Source organism: Carassius auratus, chromosome 29, assembly GCF_003368295.1.
Source record: "Carassius auratus strain Wakin chromosome 29, ASM336829v1, whole genome shotgun sequence".
Lineage (NCBI taxonomy): Eukaryota > Metazoa > Chordata > Actinopteri > Cypriniformes > Cyprinidae > Carassius > Carassius auratus.
The window spans coordinates 3926587-3951028 of record NC_039271.1 but is presented as its reverse complement, the minus strand read 5'-3'; the positions used below and the strand labels follow the sequence as shown (position 1 = coordinate 3951028).

The 24442-nt window shown below is 35.1% G+C and overlaps 1 protein-coding gene across 8 annotated transcripts in view; it reads left to right on the top strand.

Annotated features, from left to right (window-relative positions):
* Positions 1 to 24442, top strand: part of LOC113047887 (pleckstrin homology domain-containing family A member 5) — a 133602-nt gene that overhangs the window by 64034 nt on the left and 45126 nt on the right. For 5 of the 8 annotated variants that reach the window (XM_026209251.1, XM_026209250.1, XM_026209249.1 and 2 more), the window contains exon 4: positions 16063 to 16146. In XM_026209251.1, coding sequence (XP_026065036.1) covers positions 16063 to 16146 — 84 coding nt within the window. Of the gene's footprint in view, positions 1 to 14760; positions 14964 to 16062; positions 16147 to 23397; positions 23437 to 24442 lie in introns of those variants that run through there. The other 3 variants (XR_003276361.1, XM_026209243.1, XM_026209245.1) reach the window with 2 other exon arrangements.

Genomic DNA, 24442 nt, shown 5'->3' with positions numbered 1-24442 from the left:
TCTGCCAGTCTGCAAAGCCTTCGTCCCAACGGAGCTAAAGCTGCAGATTGATTTCCACAATGAAGATTATATCCTTCAATGTTGACGTGAAATCGATAAATCACCCTATTTATGTTCTTAATTTGTGGTCCTGATCTTATTATGAATGATGTATGGTGCACATTATTCCAGATAAATAAACATTTGTCATCTCAATTTCTTTCAAATGTAATAATGTGCAGGTTTGCACAATTCAATCAATTGACTTCGGATGCAATCAAGTCCTTAATAATTTACAAGTGTTAATATAATAACATTATATTGTGCATAAAGTAAATTTATCCCGTTTAAGCATGTTTGAACATATCTGAAGTATCTAAAGTATTGATGATTAGTGCTTTTATTTTAGCAGTGTGTTCTGTTGCATTCATACCTCCATGGGGCAGCAGTCATGCATTTCCTCTGAAATACACTGAAGAGCCCATTTGTTGCCATCTGCCATCTCTAAATATTACTGTACTGCAGGCCCGGCTGCAGGATGAAATGACTGAGGGGGCATGTGAAATTGTTAAGGGGGCTTAACTTTATTACACCATCAAAATGCTTTGATGGCTGTCATGTTCATCGGCTGTACTCTCAATCACACTTTCAGTGTCCTTTTTGTGGTCTGAAATACGCTGCATATACTTTCTTATGTCCATTTTTTAATATTAATGATAATTCACATTTTAGCTGAAACTTAATTGCTGATTTTTTTTTTTTTTTTTTTTTTTTTTGAATTGCTGATAATATCACACGTTCATATATTTGCTCGATGGACACCGAATGGCGCAGGGTTGGATAAAACCACGCCCCTTGCTTTAAATTTAAACAACTGTATTTTCCATGTGACTTAATACCCACATCAGGAAATCACACAGTAGACAAAAGATAAGCCAGCGTCATTTATTATGAATAATTAACCCTTTCACACTTAAGTTTAAAATATTCTAACTGACTCCCGAGAGTAAAATTTTTCAAGGCGACAGTTATTTTAGAACGTTCCCCCTTAATGTTTCCATGGCAACGCGTCATATTTGTCAAGTGAAAGACCGCAGTCACAATAATAACACTGTATAACAGATGTAGGCTATCCTTCATTTCGTTTTTCCTTTTTTATTCGAAATATTCACAAACTTACTTACCATGTCATCAACTATCCTATATTCCGATTCTCAAATATGTGTTAGTGAGTGTGTTTGGTCGTTTAAAAATCTTTATAACAATAGAGTAAACTTTATAGTTAGCATTCTTCCAATGTGTTTATCTGATATGAAAAACACACGTAGTCAAATTATATTTGAATATATTGTTTTTGCTGCTTTCACAGACTCCAAATGTAGCCTATTGTTTTACCAGTGCTTATGTGTAGCCTATTTAAATGTATGAAATCTAAAATAAACATTATGAGGTTGAAAACATTGCATAGTTGTGATATGACAGCGCTGAGCTCGTCCGTCTCTGGCTCAGCGCCAACCAACACGACACTAGCACTTGCTTCCACAGACATCAGTGTGTATTTTACAAACTCCAAATGTAGGCTGTTGTTTTACCAGTGCTTATGTGTAGCCTATTTAAATGTCTGAAATCTAAAATAAACATTATGAGGTTGAAAACACTGCATAGTTGTGATATATGACAGCGTTGAGCTCGTCCGTATCTGGCTCAGCGCCAACCAACGCGAAAGACGTTTGAATCTGGCAGTAATGTCAGGAGTCGCAACACTGAACATTTTAAATCCCATGGGGATAAGGTTAAATTATTATTTAACTCAAAAGGTTGACCATTTATTTTTAACCATGAATACAAAAATGAAACAGAGGGGGCACAAGTCAGATCTGAGGGGGCATTGCCCCCTTTTGCCCCCTCGTGGCGCCGGGCCTGCTGTACTGGCTTTTCACTTTCATCTGTTTCAACAAATAGTCATGAGTGCCAGCCAGAGTAAAGCATAGATGATGGATAGAGCCCTGAAAGTGGATCTAAATGTGTGTTTTGATGGGAAGCAGATGGTGTGGAGGGATGGGAGATGGATTGAGATATCATGGGCTCCAGTCTCCACAGCTCAGCCTCAGAAGTGGACGAGACGCTTTAGGATTCATCCATGAACAGCGGATGTAAACGAGACTGAAGAGGCAAAGCTGATTAGCACGTGTATCTTGTTTTTGCAGCAGAGGCTCAGTGTTTGTAAGAGGGTCTGTTAAGGTATTTTTTTATTTTTTTAACATGCACTTCGTTTGTTTTACAGAGGAACATAAAGCACATTTCTGTGCTTTAGCTTTGCACCTAGATTCTGTATTTTTTTTACATTTAGCTTTCAGTTTGCAGCAAATAAACTGTTCAAGGATAACTTCTAAAGATGTGGATTGTGTAATCCAACAAACATGTCAACTTTGAGCTATTATGTGTCTTTAATAGAATTATTATAGTTGGCTTAAGATAAAAATAAAACAATAAAAAATATTTTCATCACTAAAAAAACTTTATTTATTTAAAAGAATTTTTTTTTGTGTGTTTCACCTAGTTGCCAATGCAACATTTCTCATTCTCATTTAGATGAGTTAAGAAATGAAAAAAAAACAATACAAATGTACAAAAATGTAAGTCAAAATAAAAACAGAAAATACAATAATGAAAACTGATTAACTGAAAGGGAAAACTAAACCGTTTAGATATTAAAAACAATAATGACTAAAAAATGATAAAATTATTAGTGAAAATTGAAAAACAAATCTAAAAAATGAATTAAAATTTAAATAAAATTAAAAGTAATAAACTATATAGAGATAAAAAACAAATCACAAAATACTTTATCTAAATGAAAACAGAAAAATTCAACTATATTCATTCTCTCTCTCTCTCTCTCTCTCTCTCTCTCGCTCGCTCGCTCGCTCTATATATATATATATATATATATATATATATGTGTATATATATAATGTATGTGTGTGTTTAAACAAAAAAATCATAGAAATGAAAAACACACTACAAAATGTATATATATATTATCTATATAGACCTAAAAAAAAAAAGACTAATAAAAAAGTTACAAAAAAAACTAAAATTTACTAAAAGTTTTAACTAAAATTTACGTGAGTGACACTAACACAAGTCCTTTAAAATAACATGTTTGGTTTGCATGCCGTGTGTTGCATTAAAATGTGAAGGCTGATGGATTGCCTCTTCACAGTGAAATCAATTACTGTGATATTGTGTGTGTTTGATTAGCAGATGAGTATTTAATGCTTCATGCAGTAACGTTACCAGCTGAATCCAGTATGATATAATGGGCTGATCCAGTTATTCCCAAAGCTGCTGTCATTTGGTTCTGCTTATTAATCCATTGTAAATGTCAGTTAACCTGTTGAGCCAACAACTACTGTCTGCTTTGAGCAATGCAAATCAAATTTTACATTTTTCTTTTTAAATATGCATGCATGAGTCACTTTTGTCAACTTTTGGCTGTTTGCAAATGTATTCGTTTAAGTTAGAAGAGGTTCAGTCATGTATTTTTTTTTTCTCTCTGTTGAACAACCTGCCATAAATCAGGACTTCATTATGCTTCCAGAAGGCAGCTGTTGTCATGCTCAGAATCCATCCGGCCGATTTGTTTCCGCGTGACGGTAATGCGTCATGGCTGTAATCATTTTCTGAGATGCAGGACACGCCCCTCAAAACAGAAGTTATTTTTTTTTTGGTCATGGAATGAAAATTTGTTTTTGTTTTTTGTTTTGTTTTTTTAACATTTTTTCAAAAAGACCATTCTTTTTTGTCGTTATCTTTATAGCTGTGATGCTGACTTTACTGAAAACTTCGTTATATTTATTGTATATTATATAACTGTTGTAATAATGACACAACCAGAAGTCTTTGTTAATGAAGTTGGTCGAGCGTCATGCTATGTGCATTAGCTTGGCATTTTATCTTTCTTTCCCTTGTGCCACAGTCTGATATGACATACTTGTGCACTGTAAGCACGATGCCCTCTTGAACGTCCCCTCTTACGGCCATTACCGCAGGAGAATAATAAGCTGTATTTTTCACCACATTTGTGCATGCAGAAGTCACATCAGACATTCAGCGACTAACAAGCCACTCCATCAGCTCCTCCTGGAGACACACACTTGTGCTTTCAATTGAGATGTTATGACAGTCCTGCAAGTCGTCGTTCTCTAATCAGCATGTGGGCGATCGTGGAAGAACCATTGGATGGGTTTTTTTGAGAGCGATGCGCCTTTATCCAATCAGAACCAGCGCTTGGGTTGAATGGATTCTGAAGCTCTCGGTGGGAGCCGCTCTTTCGGCCCATCTGCCTTCAAATGAGCCTCTTGTTTTTGCTCTTGCACGGTCTTCCTGTCATGCTTTTTAGGACAAAAGAGCCAAAATGCAGCCCTGCCATTACTGACACCACAACAGCCATCTGCAGCGGTTACTGTTAGCAACACCAATGCCGTGAGCGAATCTGTGTGTTTTTGTGCTTGCAGTGGAGGAACCACTAGACAGCTTTATCAAGTGGATTCTGACTGTGCTGGTGATGTAATGTACTGGAGATTTCAGGAGCAGGTGCAATCAACACATTATGAGGCACATTAGATTACATACAGTACTGACCTACACCAAAATAAGTATTGCACTGGAGTTTTACTGTGTAACTGATGTATACATCAAACACTAATCATTAAATCCTGCAGTGATGCACGGTTAACATTATTTACCCCGAATCAGAGTATGTTTGCTATAACAAAACAATGCATCTTGTGTCATTTACATGAGAAAAATCATGCATACAAACACACAAATGTCTTCCTTCAGTATGATGTGCAAAAGACTGGTTTGAATGCATTATATCACAATGCTGGAAGATATTCGGATGAAATATACTACTATTAAAAGTTTTAAGGGTTATTAAGATTAAGATTATTGCTTTTATTCAGCAAGAAGTGAACAAAAGTGGCTGTAAAGACATGTATAATCTTATAAAAAAGAAAAAAATGCATATACACATATATAAATGCTGTTCTTTTGAACATTATATTCATTAAAATCCTGGAAAAAATAGTATCGTGTCAAGGTTTCTACAAAAATATTAAGAAGCACAACTGTTATTATCGATGATCATAAAAAAATTTAATGTTTACAGTGTTTGTTTGTTCAATAGACTGTCTTCACTTTCATGTATAATTTATACATGAAATTATTATAATGCTAACATCAGAGTGTGAGTGCTATCTGATGCTACTCAATCACGTGCTGTAAGGCGATGAATATTTCGTGACGATTCTTTCCAGAAGTTGCATTGAAAGGCTTTCACTGACTAGTTTATTAGATCTGCTAGTTAATGTTTTGATGTGGAAGTAAATGAAACTGAAGTATGAGTACTAAGTGAATTGACTTTGTTTCATTTGGACAATTATTATAATTTGCATATGGGAAATATTGACTGGCTGACTATTTAATAGGTATAAATGGGTAATAGCACGGCTGGTACATGTCCTAATAAGTGCTAGTGTTTTTTGTGTCACGTGCCAGTCTGTGCTATGACCTCTCATAGACTCCCAAATTGGCTTTGCTTAACCCGCTTATGAATTTTACAATCACTTATTCTGGAAGCAATCTTTTTGAAAGAATTGCTCTCTGATTAAGGAACAAATGAGGGGATTTGCACTTTATTTCCATTTGCACAGTTGAAACGCCTTCAGTAAATTCTCCATGGGCGGCTTATATTGGCCCTTTTTCTTAATAAGATAAGCCTGTCCAGGATTTGGTGCTTTTTAGAAACAAAATTTCCCCTAAACTACACCCAAGCGTGTGTTGTTTTTTAGATGTGAATGCCATAAACGTTTATTCTCCGCTGGTTGTTCTTCGGAGACTTTTAAAATTGAGATTTTATCAACACATTGACATTTGCAGTGGGCCCGGTATCTCTTTCAAACAGTACGCTGTTATGAACGCTTCACAATGAACGAGTACATCCTCAATTTCAGATGACATGTGACATATTTATTCATAATTAGACATTTACTAATTACGAGTTGGGCTTCCAGATCGGATGATAGCAGAGAGAGGTTCATTCAGTCAGAGATGATTCATATGATTCATCTAAAATGAAATGCATCATTAGCTGTAGGACTGGCAGCAATGGCTCATCTCATTCATGCATTTATAAATGTCTTTCTAAATAGTGTTTGAGTTTTTAAGAAGATACTTCATCCCAAAATTGCTCACCTTCATGTTGTTGCAAGCCTGTTTGAGTTTCTTTCTTCTGTTCAACACAAAAGAAGATATTTTTGGAGGAATTAAATTTTATTATTATTATTATACTTCAGTCATGTGGTTGATTGGATAATGATAACCAGTGGCCAAATAGCTTTTTAGACATTTTTTTGCATTCACATCTGGCTCCATTCTAATATTAAATTCCCACTTTTCATAATTCAGTCAATTCCAATGAAAAATACCTTGTTTCACTCTGTTACACCATTTTACAGATTTCAAATTGGTTGTGAAGACCAGTTTCTTTTTGACTATCATTTGTTGGTGCAGCAAAGCATTGAATAACTCGCTTTTGACATTGAAAATTATTGTGTATTTATTGTCGTCAATACCTATTTTTTGAGTATAATCATAATTTCCCATGTTTTCAATCTGGGAAAAACAGAAAAATAGTTTTAGCCATTCTTTGGCATTCAAATCTGGCTTAATACCAGACATGGGGACTTGTGACTTGGTGACTTGGACTCGAGTCGACTCGAGTCGCTATTTTTAGGACTTGAGACTTGACTCGGACTTGGAAGTTAAAGACTCGGGACTTGACTTGACTTGAGACACGATGACTTGAATGACTTGAGTGTTAATCACATCATGTTTTCATTTTGAATATAAAATATATAAATTATTTTTAAAAATAAAGTTGATTACTCAGCTGGAGCGCAGGCTGAGAATAGCGTTGTGACTGGATCAGGACACTATCATCAGTCATGCCCTCTCTACCTTACACACACCACGCCCACTTAAATCAGATATCACATCACATCAACATGTCAGCCTGAGAGGTACCGAGGGTCATCGCTTTTGTCTTCAATAGTTCGCGCCTAAAAACGCGTGGAAAACGCTAGTCTCGCCGCTTTCTACTTCTTTCCAAAGCGCTCGGGCAGAAGTGCTCCTGGGGCATCTGTCGTTGCTAAGCATCCATGACACACTCTCTCTCAATGAAAACGCGGAAATTTCAGCAAAGGATAAATGGATTTGCAGCACTAAAAATCGCTCGCAGTAGCTCTGCTACTAAATTCATTTCAAAATGGCAATCCATATACAGCTATGAACAGCTGTTCCTTCATCTTAGCTGAGCTTTCAACGTTGATACGAGAAAGGATGAAGCTGATTGGTTAGTTATTGTCACATGACCTGCGGTGCGCTTGCGGCATTCTGAAAAGTTTAGATGTTGAGCGCGTTGCTTCCATTATGAGCGCGCATACCGCGCGCCTACATTGGAAATAACGAACTTGCGCGCACAGAAGACGTGATGTGAACGGCCCCTAATGATCCGCTAGCAGGCCGTCAAAAAAACGCATTCCAGGGGCGGCGCTAGGGTTGGGCTAAGGGGGCATAAGCCCCGAATATTTTGTTACCTTGTCTTTCTCATAGAGCAAAACAATTAATCAGAAAAACAAATGTAGCTGCCGCGATTACCCCATCATGACAAGTGCATATTACATACACATATATATATATATATATATATATATATATATATATATATATATATATATATATACACACAGTACAGAATATAAATATGACGTATTTTCAGTTGTTTCATACTTTTTTGTTATGTACAGTACAGACCAAAAGTTTGGACACACCTTCTCATTCAAAGAGTTTTCTTTATTTTCATGACTATTGACTATTGTAGAGTCACACTGAAGGCATCAAGGGATATTTGACCAAGAAGGAGAGTGATGGGGTGCTGCGCCAGATGACCTGGCCTCCACAGTCACCGGACCTGAACCCAATCGAGATGGTTTAGGGGTGAGCTGAACCGCAGACAGAAGGCAAAAGATCCAACAAGTGCTAAGCATCTTTCAGGGAACTCCTTCAAGACTGTTGGAAGACCATTTCAGGTGACTACCTCTTGAAGCTCATCAAGAGAATGCCAAGAGTGTGCAAAGCAGTAATCAAAGCAAAAGGTGGCTACTTTGAAGAACCAAGAATATTACATATTTTCGGTTGTTTCACACTTTGTTATGTATATAATTCCACATGTGTTAATTCATAGTTTTGATGCCTTCAGTGTGAATCTACAATTTTCATAGTCATGAAAATAAAGAAAACTCTTTGAATGAGAAGGTGTGTACAAACTTTTGGTCTGTACTGTACATAACAAAAAAGTATGAAACAACTGAAAATATGTCATATTTATATTCTATACTCTGAGAGAGAGAGTGTGTGAGAGAGAGAGAGAGAGAGAGAGAGAGAGAGAGGAGAAATGTAACAGTTTAATGTTGTATGTAAACTGTGTTTGAGAGAGAGAGAGAGAGAGAGAAGTGTTCAGAGAGGAGTCTGTTGGATGTTTAGTTTTATGGACTCAATGTTGAAAATGTAAAACATTTCAAACACTGTTGGCAGAAGTGAAAAATAAATAATTTTAGGAAGTTACAATTTTGTTTGATTCCATGATGTATTTTACTGAACATGAGTATTTACAATGCAAATCCAAATTATTTTAATTTACTGACAGTTACTTATATCTTGTTTTTTAACTTTATTAAGATCAGATTCTGCAGGTAAAATAACAATATTAAGGTGACTTGACTTGGACTTGACTTGACATAGCTTGTGACTTGACTTGACTTGACTTGCCCAAGAAAAAAATACTTGGGACTTACTTGAGACTTGAAGGTTAAGACTTGAGACTTACTTGAGACTTGCACATGTGTGACTTGGTCCCATCTCTGCTTAATACTAATATGAAATACCTACTTTTCAAAATTAAATTCCATTTTTCTTGTTGAATATCTTGTTTCACTCTGTTACACCATTTTACAGAAGTCAAATTGCTTCATGACATCCATGAAACATTCCAACTCTTTACGTTGAAAATGATTTCAGATATCTCTAGAAATGGCCTTTTTACATTTATACCACATTTATTTTGTATCAACATTTCCCATAGTGCCAACCTTGATTTTGACTTTGAAAATGATTATCGGCCAAAAAGAAAAACCTATCAGCCGATGCTAATAATTTAAAATGCTGATAATATTGGCCTTACCATTAATAATCAGCATTTCTCTTGTGTTTTGATTTTAAAAATCACCACAGCATACCTGTTAGATCACCAAAAACTCTCTTCCAGCTCAATCTTTCTGTCATGAGTAGTGTTGTCAAAAAACCCGGTACTTCGGTAACAAGTTGGTACTAAAAAAATTAAAATGTCATGGTACCAGGTTTCTTTAACCTGTTAGCTCATGATAGCTTTCATGATATCTTCAGATTTGGAATAGAAACTCATGAGACGTGACTTTCAACCCATTACTTATCTAGATTGCTCCAGGACTGATTTTATGTATTTTATATAAAAAATAAAAAAAAATCAGTGTGGTAAAAAATGTTTCAAGGCACTTCAGTGTCTATAACTTTTAATATTTTTGAGCATTATTAAATCTGGTTAATGAAAAGTAAAGCCCAAAGGGTCTTCTTTCCAAATAAACCAAAATTATTTGTGTAACACACTGAAGTAAGGAACTGTTACAATTTTAAGTAAGGTAGTGCACTTTCAGCTGTGAGTCCCATAATGGATGGTGCTAGCTAACAGGTTTTAAGGACCCGGTCAACCCGGTTCTTGATGCATACAGCGTTATGATTTCCATGAAGCAGAAAACGCGGACGAAATCTCAAAATCCAGTCATGAAAATGAAACGTACATTTTAAAATGGACAGTCACAGAATTTGTCAAAGTTAGCATAAATTAATCAAATCAAATCTCCATATGGAGCAGTATCTGTAAATGTTAAGCCACACAAGTGGGTTGAAATATGAATCCTGCATGTTCTGTGCATATCTGTGTGAATGAATTAATGGTTTGTTTACTACATTGACTGAAGCGCGTGACGCTTGCAGTAATTTCAGCATCTGCCGTCTCAGTGAGGACGTAAATACAGTCACTTCACAAGCATTTTACTGTTTAGTTTGAGTAAAACCAGTGTCAGTTTAAAAGTCTTCACGTCCACCCATCTGTTGAAAACATTTAAGAAATAAATCACAAAATATTTCTTCCATGTTTAAATTTTAATACCAAATCCCCTTTATTTACCGAATTTTTTTTAAATTTCATTAAGACAAATAACATTATTATATTATTATTATTATTTTTTTTTTTTTTTTTTTTTTAATTATATTACTTGTAGAAAAAACTTTAAACACAATTTTAAATAAGTATAAAGAATGGCATTGGTTTTATTTGTAGTGATAAGTGTTTTTTTTTTAAAATTAGCATATTTTTGTGTTTTGCTTTGGTACCGAAATTGGTACCGAGAACCGTGGATTTTCGAATACTGACATTATGGTATCGTGACAACACTAGTCATGAGCGTGTGTGCATGTCAAGGAAATAAATGTTCTTCTGGAAAGCTCTGCTTTGAGAGGGTAACGGGAGGGTGCGAGGGCATGCTGGCCTTTCAGAAAGGTCAGCCGCGGGCCGCAGAGAGCATGTGTGAATGGCAGACGGCCCGCCGGGAGCAAACGCTTCATTGTTCATTTTCTCCCTGAGCTTTTAAATGCCCACAGGAACGCAGAGCATTGTTTATTTCCACAAGAACCTTTTAGTGAATGTGAAGCTAAATTTAGCCACTGGTTCACGTCAATTATTGCCACCTTTTATTCAGTGTTCTGGGACTGTATGGACATTTAATCATCATAATGGCTGGACAGACAACATCTCATGCATTTTTTTCTTGTTAATAGTTGCGTTCAGAAAGCAATACTAGCACACACTACATACTGCATTGTTTACTGTATTCTTTATAATATAGTACACTGTATAAACATTTTTGACTCAGTTTGCGTCTTTAAATAAAAAGAAATATATAAATGTGTTGCTGGTATACTTTTTAAATTCATGCAAACTAAATTAAGACTGTTTTTGCTGTACAAGTGTAGAGTATGCGCTTTACCAAGCAAATATGTGTTTTTATGTACTGAAGTAGCAGCTTTATGTAGTTTACAAACCCGTCTGTGCGAATGTGTTCCCTGATGTCAAGAAAATGAATCTGCGTCGTGTTTAACGCCTTAAAAAAAGCCTTTCAGAGCGATGTCATGCTGAGGAGATTCGTGAAGACGTGTGCTTCCTTGACAACTCCTCAATCATCTCTGGTTAATGTCCTTGAGTGGTTTTAAGGTTTAGGGCATCTCGCAGCAGCTGGACATGTCCACCTGTTCTCCGGCACATCTGCGCTCACTGCAGGCTTGGCAGAGGTAGAGAACAGACACAGCCCTTCGGTGACCGAAACAAGTCAAGTGTGTCTTCCTCACCCAAACGCAGCTCTGAGTGACACAGAGAGACTATTTTATGCAGTCATTTATGTATGCGTGAAGCCGTCCCACAGCGGTCTATACGTGACACAGTGTATCATGTATCCTCCTGATACAGTGTGGAGGAGGGTTAACTACGGCTTGCTGTTCATATTTATAATTATTATACTTTTTTTTTCTGTGAGGATTGTATGGACGCCTCTTTCTGCCATCAAAAAAAAATAATAGGAAGATAAATGCAACTTTTTATCTTGCAATGCAGACTTTTTTCTAGCATTGCTAGTTTATACGCCATCTTGTAATACTGACTTTTATCTCTTAAAGGTTTAGTTCACACAAAAATGAACTGTTTTATTCACCCCCGAGGTGTCCTAGGTGTATATGACTTTCCTCTTTCGGACGAATCCAGTCACAGTTCTATAAAAAATTGGGAGTTGCAGTGCATCAGTCCAAAAGAAGTTAAATAAAAAGCGCCCATCCATAAAAAGAAAGAAGAACGTCATATACAACTAGGATGCCTCTAGGGTGAGTAAAACTCAGCCTAATTTTCATTTTTCGATAAACTAACCCTGTTTTTTTTGCAGTTCTGACTTCTTATTGTGAGTTTATTTCTTGCACAACTGACTCGTTTTTTCTTGCAGTTGCAAGTTAAAATTTTGCATTTCAGTTTTTTTTTCTCACAATTCTGAGTTTTTTCTGACTTCTTGCGATTGCGAGTTTATATCTTTTAAATTCTAGCTTTTTTTCCTCAGAATTGAGATATAAACTTGCAATTGTGAGTTATAAAGTCCATTTCTGAGGGGGAAAATGACTGTTTTCTTAGAATTGCAAGTTTATATCACTCGGTTCTGAGAAAAAAAAAAAGTCTGAGTTGTAAGATAAAATGTCACATTTACCTTTATTTTTTTACTTAGTGGCAGAAAAGCTTCCATAAGTTTGAGAGCATCAGGACAGATACATTTTACAATTGCCTCTAATTTAAACCTTAATCCAAGTTTATTGAAAGTTTTGGTTCGGTTCCACACATCAGTTCTTCTGAACAGTTTTAAGCTAGTCACTTTGGTTATTGAAGCAGTTATTGAAATAAGATGCGGCAGCAGAGGCAGAAGCCCACGCAGGCACACCGAGCGACCGGACAGATGATGGATTGACAAGCAGGTTTGTAAAGTGATTAGCATCCTTCCAGAGTGAGTGTTGCCTTGGCAACAGTAAATTAACCATAAAACAGTGCGGAAACCATGAGCCCAGTCGTCCCAAACGGTTTCAGCATCCAAATTTTTGTCATCAATCAGTAGAGCCAATCGTATTGCTCTCAGCAGGTTTCAAATGAACAGACTTTGAGATGAGAAGCACAAAAGGACACTTTTTGCTAGAGCAGTAATCAGGCCATAAAAGTTAGGCCCGACAGGTTTCCACCCGAAAGTACATTTTGATTGACAGCTTTGTAAAAGCCCGAACATGTTTACAGCCCGACATTATTCAAATATACGCACACACACAGCTCTTTTTCCTTGTGTCAAGGATGAGTCATTTATACACGTTTTAACATAATTTATTCATAACTAACGTAGACTAGGCCACTTGGAAGTTGGAATAAAGAAAGAAAATAAGTCCTCTGTAACATCGTAACATCTCAGCATTCTAGACATACGCTCATTTAACCTATAAATAGACCAACGCACCAATAAAAACCAATTTTTTAAAACAAATTAAGATACATTTTTAATTTAAGAAATTTATCTTATTATCTAATTTAAGGTATTTGGCAATAACGAAATTAAGATAAAGGCTCCGCCGGATTTGCTTCGCCACTAGCAGCTGACATTTAATAAAAGAATAATGACAACATTCGCGTAAATACTCTGTCCACATTATGCATTTACTCAATGAATATTTAGTTATCATTTAAAAAAACCTTTACTTTAATGATTGAATCCACTGTAGATGTCTTCAGCGCGCTCCTGCGCTCACTGATGGTGTGTCATTATTCTCATTATAAACAGTCAAAACTTTTCCAAACCTCAGACTTTGCTTTAGTTGCTGGTGCTACCAAAACGTAATCGTCAGAGGCAAGCCTCCGTTTCAACTACTCAGAATACATTTTCGCATCTTTCTTGCGCTAATCGAAACACATCACATGACCGCTTGTTTACCAAACCGGAGCGCAAGCCTGAGCCCGACCCGAGCCCGCGTAAGATTATATAAATTAAATAAAGCAAAGATCTTCAGCTCTACTTTTTGCATCTTTATTGCAAGCAATCTTGCGGTTCATAAAGAACCTTTTCACTTTTCCATGAATGCATCTGTTAGTGTCTTGTTTGGCCTAATCTAATCTAAAAGTGCTCTTTTCCTTGTTTTAACTTTTAAACCGAGCCAAAAAAGCCATAGGCCTGTGTGTTGTCTCTGAAACACAGTAGACTTTAATGAACCTATATGCATTTATGGTGTAATTACTACATTTTAGTATCAATCCATGTACATTTTTACCCACGAACAATGCGCTGTCACTTTAATTCAGTGCGTGCAGCACGACAAATGTAGACTCAGTGTTAAAATGAATGTTCACATAAGTGCCGTGAATCAGGCAGTTCATAATGGTTTAACGTGTTTAGACAGCCTAAAGTCATTATGGCCTGAGGTGATATTCATGCATGAATTAAACTGTTTATATATATATATATGAATGTTCATGCTCCGTTTTTAAATGGAAATCTTCTAGCTTTATGAGCAGTTGATTTATTCTAATGGACGGAGTGTTATGTTAGTAAGTACCATCATTCGGTTATGTTTATTAAATTAATGCAGTATGTTTCAGCGTTGCAATCACGACTTAAGTAAAGATAAAGATATAGAAAACATTTGTTATACATATAGTATCATACTTTCATTTTTTTGCATTTATGCTGAATTTATTTGATTCTTGGAGATTAATGCATTAATGCATGTGTGAGTGTTTTGTGAAGTTCCCCTCAACCTTGATTCGTTGGCCTCAAAGCATGACCAGCACGCCTCAGTCGGTCCGCATGTCACCCAGCAGCCCTGTGACTCTCCATGCGAGAGAGAACCTCCTTTATCTGCTGTGAACGGCCTCCTCTGTCCTCTCACAGCTCTGTCTGTGTCGAATTGTGTTTATTGAGACGTCGGCGCCTCATGGCAGAGAGGAAGAGGGTGGAGAGGAGAGACTGAGAGAGTGGGCGTATGTCTGTCTGTATGCTCTTGTGATCGGGGCGTATGACTGCTGAAAGCAGCAGCACTGACTACATGCTTGGATCGGTGATAAACAGCAGGAGTAGAGAGAGAGAGAGAGAGAGAGAGAGAGACAGGATTGAGGCGATAGAGAGCCACCGGCGACTCCAGGAGAGACTGACAGACAGAGACAGATACAGTATGTTGAAGTTCTGCACCACCCCTCGCTCAAGGTGTGTAGCTGTGTGTGTGTGTGTGTGTGTGTGTTTGCTGCTGAGGAGATTTCTGGGTAGATGTCATCTGGTTTCATATGGATTACATTATATTAGACTCTGTCCTGTTGGGAAATCAGACTAAAAGCAGATTCAGATGGAGACGTCAACAGCTTGGTAGACCATATTGGTCAAACAAGTGTGTGTGTGTGTGTGTGTGTGTGTGTGTGTGTTTATAAATAATAACCAGTTTTTAATAAACCATTTTATTACATATATTTTTAAATATTTTATTTATTTTAAATAAACCATTATTGGGTTGGACATTCATTAATAATCATTATTAATTGACTATCATTATGATTTATTATCTTTACTTTCTATATTATTATAAATATGTATTTTATTTTTATGTAATTATAATTCATAATTATATAATTTTCTAATTTGCTTGCAATTTAATATGTGGAAAATATATATTTTTTTAATAATTTCTTTTTAAAATGTATTTTCTATTTCTTTTTTAAAATCAGATATTGATTCACCTATTCATTTATTTAAAAAAAAATTATAGTTCTGGGTGGAACAGAAATCATATCACAGTATATATATATATATATATGTGTGTGTGTGTGTGTGTGTGTGTGTGTGTGTGTATGTATGTATGTATGTGTATATATGTATGTATATGTATATGTAAAAACATTTTACAAAAATTATGAATCATTTTTATTTTAATTATTTATTTATTTTTTACTTCAGGCCAGAAACCAAAAGGTCTCAGTGCTGTTGTAATATAGCAGCCACTTACACACATGACAACACCTCAGTTCAGTTCTGCATGTTTAACACATGTTGTGACACTGCCAGGAAATAGCCTGCATGTGTCCACCAGTGTTGGCTGTGCAATGAAACACTGAATGTGATGCTATGGTTGTCTCCTCTCCATTGGATGATCATGTTCCATCATCGTGATCTTTCTCTGCAGGGCAGCACGTGAATCCCGCGGCTCGTTCAATCATTTCAATCATCAAACGGCTCTTTATCGAGTGTCAGAGTGTGAACAGCAGTCTCACATGTCTCTAATTCCCACAATTCCTGTGTCTTTTCTCTCCTGCAGTCACAATGAGAGAAAGGTGACCTGCAAGCATCCCGTCACAGGCGTTCCTTCGCAAGACAACTGCATCTTTGTCGTCAACGAACAGTGAGTCATTTCTTTCTCTCTCTTCAGTTTCCTGCAGCACTGAGTCAGAAACAGTGTGCTTTGTCTGAACTTCACACAGAAATCACATTCATGCTGTCTAATGTGTTTCTCTACCGCTGTAGCACTGAGAGACCGGACAGTGATGTTTTGGGGTGTATTAAATATTGGTTAATAGGGGGAAAAAAGAAACATAAAAAATTAGATAATTAGTCAAAAGATTGTTTTTCTGGGTTATTCGGCACAAAAAAGTCATTATTATTCCCATTTGTTGACTGATGGGTACATGAGGGAATCTCACAAAAATATGGTCAAAAAAAAAAAATATATATATATATATATATATATATATATATATATATATATTACTTTAAATTATTGTGAAAATTTATTTATTAGAATTATTAATATTTAAGTATTATTATAATTCATATTTATTTATTTAAAATTCTTTCTCTGTAATTTATTTTAATATCTAAAATATAATAATTATTTACAATATATTTTTGTTATTTTTTATATACCTGTTTTTAATGACATTATGAATAATTTCTCACTTATTTAATTTTTTTCTGAATTTTATAAATGTATAAATATTTACATGTGGGTGTTATCAATATACAATTTATAATTGTCCATCCTTTATTTATTTAATACGTTTATATATAATTAATAGTAATTTTAATTGATGTATTTTCTGTGTGTGTTTTGCAGATTTTGCACTGATGTACAAATGATCTCTTTGATTTTTGGATGCTTTGATTTGATTTTAAGATTTTAAAAATGTAGTTGCAGTATACATAAATATATAAATATGTATGTATAGAACATAAATAATTTACATTTATGCATCATGTAAATCTAGTTCTTCTGCAGCTCATATTAACCCCAGAATCACTATATCTTTCTATAAATATTTTCCTTTTTGAATGAGATTAATCCAAAAGCATTGCTATTCTCAGCCCGTCTGCTAATGGACAACGTGTTACTATTTGTGTGCGTGTTTGAAAAGAGTGAGCCACTAAATAGTCAACACACCCCCCGATTTTCACACAAAGCCACTAGCAATTACCAGGCCGGCGTTTAATAAAGAGCTGAGGAGATGATTACGTGAAGTCATGACTTTCTTCAGCTCTCCTCCTCTTCACAGCTCAACTCTCCTGTCTCCTGATAACTGCTCTCAAACCTCTGGAAGAGAATGAAGTCTCTAAACTTCATCTCGCTCTCTTTCTCTTTCCTTTTCTCCTGCGTCCTCAAGCAAAGTCAACCGCAATCTCTGCAGTCCCTGTTCGCAGATAAACTTCAGATGCTCTCGCTCTGAACAGAAGATGCAGAAAGAAACATTTGTGCAGCAGATTTTAGTCTTTGATGAAGACGTGCGGCATGAGGGTGTTTGCTCTCGTTTCTTTTCAAACCTGTTTGACTTTGTTTCTTCCGTCGAAAACAAAAGAAAATCTCCTGCTGCTTTTCCATAAAACAGACACTTTGAACCTCCAAAGATGCGGTAAAAATAAAAAATTTGCACCATATTCCAGGTAGTGGTGTAAACTATATATATATTTTTTTATATATATATATATATATAATTATATTTATGTTATAATATTTATATATATGTATAATATTTTTATATATATGTATAATTTTTTTATATATAATTACTATTAAATCATGTATAAAATATAATTGAATTTTAATAAATAAAAATGAATGTACAAAAAATCTAAATGCGCAAAATAAATTAACATTTATATTAAATTTCTACTCCAGAAATTTTCCAGATTATATATGTATGTTTGTGTATATGGGTCAAAGACGAAAAAGTGTTTAAGAATAAAAAAAGTGTAATACTGCTTTAAACTATTGTAGTCCCCCCCCCACCCCCCCCCCCCCGAAAAAATGCAAAAAGTTTTCTGTTTTATTTAATAGCAATTTTGTTTTTGTTTTTCAGAGCAAAAAATAAATATCTTACATTTTCCCCTGATTTACAGAAGACACCCAGAAAAATTTAATTCAGTGTAACAATCTTGTCAGGCATATTTACAACAAAAATCTATTTATGACACATTAAAAGACTAATTACTTTCACCCCAAATACTAAGGAGTTGTAATTTAACATTTTTAATATTTGCCACTATCCTAGGTTTTGCCCATTTGTCAGTAAGAATTTTGTACTAATTTAAAACACAGTAAAATTTAATATGCTCCATTATTCTTTTAGATATTTTAATAAGTGCACGTCAGAATAAGCATGTTGCTTGAATTTTTGCATATTGTTACACTGAATGACAATGTAACATTATTTCAACCAAGTTTTGACATTTTATCCTCCAAAAACTTATTTGAAACCTTAAAAGTAGACATTTTACTAACATTTAATGTGCTTTCAATCACTTTTGTACATTTTGTACATATATATATACTGTACAGTAAAATGTGACAAAAGACTAAAATTAAAAAGCTGTCTGAAGGGTTTATATATATATTCCTATTTTTGTCAAATAAGCTCCAAAAACTAAAAGTGACAAAAACACATGTAAAACAAAAGCAAAAATAAAAAACATAAAATAAAATACGATAAAAAAATTATTACAAAAAGCTTTCAATATAAGTTTGAATGTATATTCATATTATTATAAGCTGCATATTATTATACTGATTGCAGATCTTGGTTTGAACATTTAGTTTTCTGTTGAAGAACAAACGTCATGGAGGTTTGAAACAACACGAGAGAGAGCAAACAACATTCATTTTTGATTGAATGAGTTTTTCAGAGAGGACTGAACACGGCGAATAATGAGAGAAGTAAACTCATTTAGATTTGCTTTGCTGCTGATGGCAGGACCCTTGTTTCTACCCGTTTCAATTATCACCTCCATCTTGCTTTTCTGTGAAGTCGGTGTTAATGAGATTTGCACGTATCTTTACTCGACGGCGTGAGAAAGTCTCACTCTGAGGTGTGTGTTTGTGCACCGTGTGAGATCATCTGAAACGTCTGGGTTTTCCTTTAGCTCCAGATCTTTTCTCATCTTTTTGATTGGTTTGTTGCTGAGGTTTAGAGAGAAAACAGTTGCTAGCAAAAGAAATCAGGAGAAAGTGAGACATTGAGATGTTTAGGGTCCTTAGGGCATTTAATTAGACGTGAAATTGAAATTTTGGACATTCAGCTCCCTGTTGTCAAGTCATAGATTCGTGTTTTAGGCTGCATTGCATTTTAATGCCATTGTCTTAATCAGCCGGACAATAAACGTTTCCAGAGTATCGACCGTTTTTTTATTTTTATTATTTTTTTATCTAATGTAAATAACATTTTAATACTTTAAAATTTTCAGATTTTGTTCAAAATAAATTATTAAAAAGTGTGTGTGTGTGTGTGTGTATGTATATATGTGTATATGTATATATGTATATGTATATTATATTTAAAAAAGATTATAATTCACATTTTTATAATGGATTTTCGTGCTTTAAGACTGAAAGTCTGGATTTAGTGTTAAAACAATCAAATCTTAACATCAAATGCATATTAAAAATATTAAAAATAGATAGTTAACCGTAAAATTTGACACTTTTATTGGATTTGAGTTTCCCCACATTTCTTGTTTAAGTTTGCACAAAATCAGTTTTGAAATTTAAAAACGTCCAGAACTCCAAATTAAAAAATGTTTTTTTTTATTACAAATGTATTCACAATATTTTTTCTTTAGTTTCATATCATATTGTATTTTAAAAAAATCTAATAATTCACATTCTTATGTATTTTCATACTTTCTGAGATTAGTGTAATAATAAAATCTAAGCATTAAACATTTGAAAAGCAGTAAAAATTTATTCTTTATAGCAAAATGTGATGTTTTACAATTACTTTTACAAAATAAAGTGGAAAAAAAAATGTATAAGTTTTGAGTAGTTTTAAAATGACAGTGTTCCCACATTTCGTTTAATTTGCACAAAATCAGTTTTGAAGAATATATTTAAAAGCGTCATAATCTTTTTCTTTATTGTTATATCATTTTGTAAAAAAAAATGTGTAATCACATTTATATAATATGATTTCATAATGGCTTTTCATTATAGTTGAAAGTGTGGGTTTAGTGGTAAAACAATAACGTTTAAACATGACACGTATTTGAAAATATATATAGTCATAGTAAAATGTTACATTTTTAATTAGACTTTCATGTAACCAAAATATTTTTAGCTAATTGAATTTAAATATTTAAACACGTTGCACACTAGCTGTACTTTTATTTTATCTGATGTAAAAAAAAAATATTATTTACACACACACACACACACATATACATACACACACTGTATATATTAGACATTTTTACCGAAATGTCATTTCCGTGACATCTCAAATTACATAATATTTTCAGTAGCGTTCCATGCTGGAAATGTTATTTGAAACATTTTTAAACCAGGATTAGCTGATATGTTGATGTCCATTTGCACTTGTTTGCACACCTCCTGTAATTAAACACAGTCACGTCAGAAAGCTGATGTTGTAAAGAGCAAGTGAGTGATGTGGTGCTAACCGCCTGACTGTTGCCCTGTGGCACTAATGGAAGAGGCTAATGGGTTTAAATACTTGGCTCTCCTGATAGTGAGATTACAGAGGCTCGGTTCTGCTGCTCCTGATCTGTTTTTAACTTCTGATCGTGTGATTTCACACAGAGCTTGTTATGAGATCCAGATGCAGTCACTTTCGCTACACTGCGACACACGTCTGCAGCGTTCGGCCTGAAGTGCCCTCGTTTCTCATCATCATAGTGGAAGCTCATTAAATTACGCACTAATTTTTTCCACCCACCTCATATTTCCTCATTTTGTGGCGCTCTGTTGATGTATGAGGCCGTAATGGCGCTCGCTGGGCCGTACAAACTCTGACTAAAGCATCTGATGCCCTCTGTTACTGAAACCATTTTGAAAATAAACTCTTTTCAAACGATCCCTACTTTATTTAATTTTTGTAAACATTTTTTTTCTAAACTGTCCAGGTTACAAAATATTCAAACAAATGAAAAAAAAAACACTGAATTTGATTTAGTCGGTCGACTGATTTTTATTAAAATATTTGTTTAAACAGAGCATTATTTATTGTGTTGGCCAATATATACGTCACGGGAAGTCTGTTCATATATATATATGTGTGTGTGTGTGTGTGTGTGTGTGTATGGAACTTTTTTTAAATAAATTGCTAACATGTTATGCATATTAAATATAAATTAAATATGATTAATTTTACGCACTTTATGTATAATTTAAACAAAATTACACCATTGATTGGATATTACAAAATATTATTTGTAATTTTTGAAGATTTGATATAAATACTTTTCACACACAAAAATTAGAATTTTAAAATGTAAATTCTATTTTTATTTTTATTTTTAGTTTACATTTGAAATTAAGCTTTAATATTTTAAGATTGCAAGAGTAGGTTTAGGGGTAAAACAAGAAAATAAAAACATTAAAGTGAAGTTGAACAGAATAAAAAAATGACATTATAGTTAAACATGAAATTATTGGACAATTTTAATTGCTGTAGTTTTAAATTGTCTGCAAATAAAATTTCCCCACCTTATGTTTACTTTGCACAATATATATATATATATATATGTACAGATTAAATGTATATAGAAAATGTTCCCAGTTAGCATTTTATTTATCCTAAATACACTCATGATATTGAATAACATTTAAACTCAATTGTGTTCAATAAAATAAAAAACTAAAATTACAACTTGATTGAAAATTAAAGAATAAAGAAAAGTCTATTAGCATTATGACTGCAGTACATCACGGCTAGTTTAGGTGAAGGTTGTTGTGCGACAGATTGAGTCGCCTTCAGCAACGTCACAACCTGCTGAGATGAATCAGGCCCGTGAGGCGACGGCGGATTTTAGGGGAAACTTTGGTGCGAAAACCACAGGTGTCAGTGTAATTAAACAGAAAATAATGTGAGCCGTATGTCTATCAGTTTCATTATGGATCCAGTGTCTTGAGGCTAATAATTTTGCTCCATAATAATTTCTTCCACACCACCTTCATTCCTTTCTCGTATTTGTTCTCAAATGTTTCCTTGCTGGAAAACTCAAGTCATATCATCTCAAGTTGGAAATCTAGCTTAACCAACCAGGTCAACCTTTATCCCACCAGCATGATTAGCATGACCCTAAACCTAACCCTATTAGAAACCATATAAAACCAGCATTTAGAGTCCGAAACCGATTTTAGCTGGATTTTCCAGCAGAGTTGGCATTATATTTTCTTCATTGAACGGTTTCACTTAATGATCTCCTAGAAACCATTTAAACCAACGGCTACAATCAGAAACCGGTTTTAGCTGGATTTCTCATAAGGGATGCCATGAATCTTCTTCATTTCATGGTTTCAACCATATAAAACCAAGAGTTGCCAATTAAAAGAGTCGCCATTAAACTTCTTCATTTGATTATTTCAGCCAATGACCCCCTTGTTGTAGAAACCATATAAAACCAGTGTCTACTGTGAGAAGCTAGATTTAGCTGGAGTTTCAAGTAGGGTTAAAATGAATCCTCTTCATTTGACTGTTTCAGGTAATGACCATTGTAAAACCACTAGATCTGTAGAAACCATATAAAACCAGCATTTACTATCAGAAACTGGTTTTAGCTGGATTGTCTGGTAGGGTTGGCATGAATCTTCATTTTATTGTTTCAGTCTATGACCACCTATTGTAGAAACCATATAAAACCAGTGTATATTATCAGGAAAAGACCACCTGGAAACCATATAAAACCAGCAACTACCATGAGACGCTAGTTTTAGCTGGATTTTCCAGTAGGGTTGCCATTCATCTTCTTCATTTGAGCATTTCAGTTAATGACTACTGTAGTTCTGTAGAAACCATATAAAACCAATTTCTACCATCAGAAGCTGGTTTTAGCTGGATTTTCCAGTATGGTTGCCATTCATGCTCTTCATTTGACCATTTTAGTTAATGACCACTGTAGTTCTTTTGAAACTATTTGTCTATCATCAGTTAATGACCATTTAGAAACCATTTAAACCAGCGTCTACCGTCAAAAGCTGGTTTTAGCTGGATTTTCCAGTACGGTTGCCATGAGCCTTCATTTCATGGTTTCAACCATTTAAAACCAGCATCCACCGTCAGGTTTAAGATGGATTTTTTATGGTTTGCCATTTAATCATCATCTTTTGATTATACATTCAGTTCATTTTCTTTCTTTTTTTTCTGTTTTCTAGCCTGAATTGTGGGAAACTTGTCCATCCTGTTTTAAACAGGTAATGCTTTGCTGGGGTCTCTGGTTGTTTTGTCCTTCTGTCTCATTATTTCTGCCCAAACTCTAACCCAAGGCGCTTTTTCAACTGGATTGCCTGATATCACTAATGTGGAGATATGTTAGATATGTCTTACCCACATTGAGTTTGAAACATCAATCTCTTTGTGTTGAAGTTGCTCTGTCAGAAATGAATTATGTTGTCGTCAGCCACTTGGGCTGGGGTCCTGTAATCCCACGCATCATGACGAGACGGAGCACTTTGAATCTGTAAACAGTCGCGACTAACGCTGGACGGAGATGAAACACTCATTCATCACAAGTCACAACTTAGCAAACAGCACATTGGGGCTTGACGTACACGTGCCTCTGGTGGTCTCCCATCACATCTAGAGTGATGCCATTCTGCTCGTTTCTGCCATTAAGTGACAGGCTTTGACTCTTTAACGTTAAGTTAAAACGGTTTTATGGTTGCCGCCAGTTTTGTGATATTTTCTTAACGTTCTTCGTGGCCTCTTGGGTTTAACCTCCTCAAATGATGCTGCCACAAGTTGAAGGGTGTGAGCAACAAATGATGGCAGACAGTGTTTTAAAGCCTGGCATGACTCGCGCATTTTAGTGACCTCCAGTCGAGCCGGTGCCAAAGCAACCCACACACCCTTCTGAACCTCCCCTTCGTCAATTATCTCTGGATTCAGCGCACTTTAGCCACTTGACATGGGGCTAATTTCACACTCGCTGCCACTCTTCCTCTAAAGACGGCGTCAGATGTCAGCTGAATGATGGCCGCCGGCGTGGCTACCAAGCGCACGCCAAAGCTCATTATTTAAGAAGAGATTAATTAATGAACGCTAATAGCCATGTTGAATGCTCAATTTAATTTGAGATCAGTGGCCTGAAAGGTCGTACTTGGATCTGTGTGCTACCCTGACCCGACTTTCCACTCTGTTCTTCCTCAAATGTCTCCAGGATGGGCTGATATGTAGTGTTTTGTATTTTTCCTGGTGCTG